The 5167-nt window shown below is 40.2% G+C and overlaps 1 protein-coding gene across 1 annotated transcript; it reads left to right on the plus strand.

Moving 5' to 3' along the window:
- The first annotated feature begins 248 nt into the window (after nt 1-248).
- On the plus strand, nt 249-4526 carry LOC101710720 (torsin-1A-interacting protein 1-like). Its single transcript, XM_013069281.2, is given in 5 exon segments — nt 249-303; nt 2715-2997; nt 2999-3554; nt 3556-3661; nt 3700-4526. Coding segments are annotated over 5 exon segments (1827 nt in total).
- Nucleotides 4527-5167: the final 641 nt, after the last annotated feature.

Below are 5167 nucleotides of genomic sequence, written 5' to 3' on the forward strand. Positions count from 1 at the left end.
AAATAAAATAAGTTGGAATATGAAACTTCAAAGTCATTGTGATAAAGAAGTTGCTTTGGAATCAGGGTTGAGTTGAAGACCTAGTTCTACGACCTTAAGTCAGTTGTTTTATCTCTTTGTGACTCATTTTCCTCCTCTGCAAAAGGAGGTTGTAACAGATAAAAGATTAGTATATGTAAATGTGTGGCATAGTAGGAACCCAATCCATTAAAATCATCATCATTATTGTTTCATAAAGAAAGGTGATCATGATCGAAGATGACACATCTGATTATTTTAGGAGAAATAACTTATATGGAGAGTGTAAGATTGCTAAGATCTAAAAACATGAAAGCCTTACAAATGTAGAATAAATGAGATGAAATAATATAACTAAAGTCTTAAAGAAAAATGAATCAATGCAATGTAAATGATAGAGTTCCACTACAAGGGCATCCTTCAAGTAAAGAGCTGAAGGTTCTTAGCACATAAGTTAGAAAAGATCCTTGTGCCAGAACTCACCACATGAAATAAAACCAATAGTTTCTGAAATTGCTTGGCACCAGAGTCCTGGCCAGGCAGGAATGCTCCACAATGGAGGGTGAGAATTCTGCCAATCAGAGCCCTTCTTCTGGAATGCCTGGATAGGAGACATTCAGCAATGGACACTGAGTGGCCCAGAAGTTGTAAAGCACACAAAGAATTTCTGTAAGCAGAAGCCAAGAGGCATAGGATTCACTGGTAAAAAAAGACAGTTGTGCCTGAGAGATTGCAGGACAAATCACTAGCTAAAAGAACAAGAGAAGCAGCCAGAACAGTTAATGTGGAGGCAAAATGCTGGGCTAGAAGCAGCTGACACTGGCTTCTGTAGAGACATCTTCTAAAATGCAACAGATCCCAGAAATTCTTGTCATCACCAGAGCTCTCTCTTTGTGTGTGTGTGTGTGTGAGAGTGCGTGTCTCTGTGTGTGTCTATCTGTGCAGTCATTCACAAGGCTTCTTGTCTCTCTCTTTTCAGTGAGAACACACTGACCCGACAACAAACACCCATGAGTTGAGATTCTCTGAATGTGCCTCTGTCTCCAGCAAACTGGGAGAGTATAATTGACACACTCTCTTGAGCAGCAGAGAGAACCACTTAGCTCAAGTCAGGCAAGGACTCTCACTCTTATTGTCCTGACAACAGGCTGAATGGCTTCACCAAAACAGCAGCTCAAGAAAACTATTTCTACTGATTCAGATTTTCCCTACTGTCCCTTAGCTCTGTCTCTTTATCTCTATAACACTTAAACACTCTCACATTCATTATTGCATTTAGTTCTGATGGCTTTAAAAAATTTTCTTTTCTGGGTACTGGGGATGGAACTTGGGACCTTGTGCTTGTGAAGCAGGCAGCAGAAACACTGAGCTAAATTCCCTGCCCCTGATGGCTTTTTAAAAACCTTTAAGGCAGCAGAGCAGTGGACAGATTCTTCTTCCACAGATGAGGTAGATTTGAAGATATGAGCAAGGCCAGGTGGCTAGTTCTCTGTTTCTTCAACTCAAAACAGTATGTATTACAGCATACCCTCAAAGATGGAGGAATGTGGTTAGATAAACACTGACCAAATGGCACTGAGGAGAAACCAACCAAGGAAAAATGAAAGAGATGACCCCTTGGCCTTTTACAGCAGGTGTCATCAGGAGAGTCCCAAAGGAATTCTAAACATGACCAGGACAAACATACATTCTAATTGTCCATAGGTTTGAGGACTCCTGGACTCCAACCATTCTAACCTTGGTCCCACCTCCTTTCACCCTCAAAATTGTTTCAATGTAGGCAATAGTTTATATGCTCAACTTTGTTATAAGCCTTGAGGTGTTGCTACTTAATAAATCAAGGAAAGTTAAAAGTGTGTTTTCTTTATAAATAAAAGAGAAAAACATACTGAGAAAAATATCTCTTGAAAAATTATGAATGATATAAATTTAAAACCTGAAAGGTTTGGATTTAAGCAGATTTTTGAACCAATTAGAACTACCAGATTTTTGGAGCATTTCAGTCCATGCTTCTTCAGGTGGAGTCCTTAACTGCACTTGTGGCATGGGAGTTGTTTCAGACAGCACAGGCTGCTATAACAAAGTGCCATAGACCAGATAGGATGCTAACAACAGACGTTTATTTCTCACAGTTCTGGAGACTCAGAGTCTGGAATCGGGGTGCCATCATGGGCAGGTTCTAATGAGGGCTTCTTCTAGATTTATAGACTGCTGATTTCTCCTATCCTGAACTGGAGGAAAGAAATTATGCTAGTTTTCTGGCCTCTTTTAATAATGGTTCTAATTCCACTCATGAATTAATTCTGGGAGAGCATAACTATTCAACCCATAATAGTAGACATCCCAATCAATTTTTCTTCAGTCCATCCCCAATCCCCAATCCATCCTATAGGTTACCAAAAGGTTAACTTTTCTAGAACACTAGTTTTATCATCATGTCTCTGCTCAAAAATTTAGAGCTCCCCTGCCTCATGTCATTAAAAGGAATTCACTCATTTGAATGACTTTCCAAATATTCCATTGAATAGCTTATCCTGTCTCCCAAGAGTCCTATGACTCTACTGTTGATAATTTGCATTATTGGCATTTGTTCATGTACCAGTCATGTATGGCTATTGTTTTTCTTGGTGTAGATTGCATTTTCTGAATAGAATTCACAAGTTGTAGTGATAATATCTACTCCCCCTCATTTCAAGCACAGGTGGTTTTGGCTGAGATCCTAAATCCAGAGCTTCTTAAGAATAGGAATTATCAAGATGGTGGCGGTGGTGACGCCCTTGCATGTGGAACCCCTCCATCATGGCAGGGCCTGCGGGAAGTGAAGTTCTCAGAGGAACCCCCAGAAGTTTACGGTGACTTGGAATCCCAGAAGGCCAAAGAAAGGTCTACGGTGGGAAGAGAAACCCAGCCAGAAGAGTTTCAGCCAGATTCTGCAAAAGAGGAAGGGAGAGAAAGTGCCTACTACCTTCGGTCTCGGACCCCAAGCAGTCGAAGAGATGAACACGCGAAGGACTGCCCACCTTCTGCAACCACACGCACAGCAGCCTCCGCTAGAGCCGTCACAGGTTACGAGCCAGAGAGGGTTGCGGGGCTCTCTAGCCTCTGAAGAAGATGAACCATCTTTTCAAACTGTTACAAACCAAGCAGTCTCAAAGAAATCTGTCAGAACACAAGAAGCTGCAGTGACCAGTGAAGATCCTGTAATTAGCCTTTGTAGACCCCCTCTGAGAAGCATAAGATCTGATTCAGCAAACAGAACAAATGAAAATACTAAGATGAATGAATTAGAAGCCTCCAGGGTCGAACAGAAGGTCAATTTCTCTGAAGAAGGAGAAACTGAAGATGACAACCAAGGCGGTTCTTACAGTGATAGCACTACTATTAAGGTCAGATCTGGGGATTCTGTTGAATCTGGAGATCAAACCACTAGATCATCTGGTCAATGTCCAGAATCAATTCGGAGATTACCCCAAAGTCTTGACTCCACAGCTCGTAATAAGCAATCTTCAGTGCTGAGCTCAGGATATCAAGAAAACCCCTCAGGAATGGTTTGAACAACAAATAACAATGAGAACTAGAATGCAAAGTGACAACATTCAGATGTCAGAGCTTGGAAACCAGTCTCCATCCCTCTCCAGCCAACTTTGGGAAAGAGCCAGAAGTTAAAGGATGTCAGATTAGAAGTAGCTGAACAGCCCCAAAATGAATATTTTTTCAAGAAGAAATGGTTTTTGTGCCTACTTGTTGTAATAAGTGTTCTTGTCTTTTGGAATTTTTCTTTTATTCATACGCCTGGGGTAGAAACTGCTGCTGTTAAAATGTTCCAGAACCAGATGAAACAACTTAGAAATAAGTACCAAGGTCAAGATGAGAAGCTGTGGGAAAGAAGCCTAACATTTCTTCAGAAACATCTTAATAGATCCCATCCACAGCCTCAGCCTGCTGTCTTACTGCTCACTGCTGCCCAAGAAGCTGAGGAAGCACTTAAGTGTCTGAGTGAACAAATTGCTGATGCCTATTCTTCCTTTCGGAGTGTCCGTGCCATCCGGATTGATGGGACAAGCAAAGCTGCTCAAGACAGTGATGGTATCCAACTGGAGGTACATCTGGAATTGAGCAATGGTTTCACAAATGGCCAGAATGCAGCTGTGGTGCACTGCCTTGAATCACTGCCTGTAGGCTCTACTTTAATTTTTGATAAATATTGTGATTATGAAAATGCAGCCTTCAAAGATGTAGCCTTAGTCTTGACTGTCCTATTGGAGGAGAAAACCCTTGGAACCAGTCTAGGCCTAAAGGAAATTGAAGAAAAAGTGAGAGATTTCCTCAAAGTTAAATTTACCAGCTCCAGCAACCCGAGGTCCTATAATCATATGGACCCAGACAAATTTAATGGGCTTTGGAGCCATGTATCTCACTTTGTCCTGCCTGTACAGCCTGAAAATGCTCTGAAAAGGGGCATCTTCTTGTTAGGGATGAAAGAAGGAAAAATCATGCCTCAAATCTAAGAAATTTTCAGACTTTTTTTTTTTTTTTTTTACCAGAGACAGAATTCAAAGCACTCTTTGAATGAACTGTTTCATTTTAAAAGAAGTTAAGTTCTTATATAAACATGGAACATCTAAATCATTTATTCAACCTAATTATTTGTGACTTCAGAGAATTATTTCTGTTTCTGGTGAGAGCTACGTTGAGTATTTAGAGGAGTGCAAATTGTATGCATTCCCATCAAGAATCTGGTTTGATTCTGGGCAGAATCATTGCTGTAGTATGAACAGTTTGAAAGATTAGGCATCTTTCGTATGAATGAGCCTTGTTTTTTTAACTTAACTTAGATTTTTAAGTTTGTTGAGTTCATAAGGCAGCTCTTTAATTGTAATCATGGGTTTTCCCATTATGTTTCTGCTTACAACATTTAGCCCTGAGTTCCTTAGTCAGCTTTTGCTTAGGAACAAAAGTAAAGAAAGATCATCTGCATATGTGTTAAGATTTTTTTCCCTTTATTTCTGGAGAGTAGAGAGGAGGAGAAAAAGCAAGAGAGGAATTATAGAATGGATAAAGAAGGAAATGGAAGGGTAAAAAAAAATTCAATATGAAATGTTACAGTAAACCACTAAGAGGTAGGTTAGTGAAACATCTAAACCCTTAT

This window comes from Heterocephalus glaber, unplaced genomic scaffold (genome assembly GCF_053883595.1).
Source record: "Heterocephalus glaber isolate CG9 unplaced genomic scaffold, H.glaber_assembly_v1.0 deba00001550, whole genome shotgun sequence".
NCBI classification, from domain to species: domain Eukaryota; kingdom Metazoa; phylum Chordata; class Mammalia; order Rodentia; family Bathyergidae; genus Heterocephalus; species Heterocephalus glaber.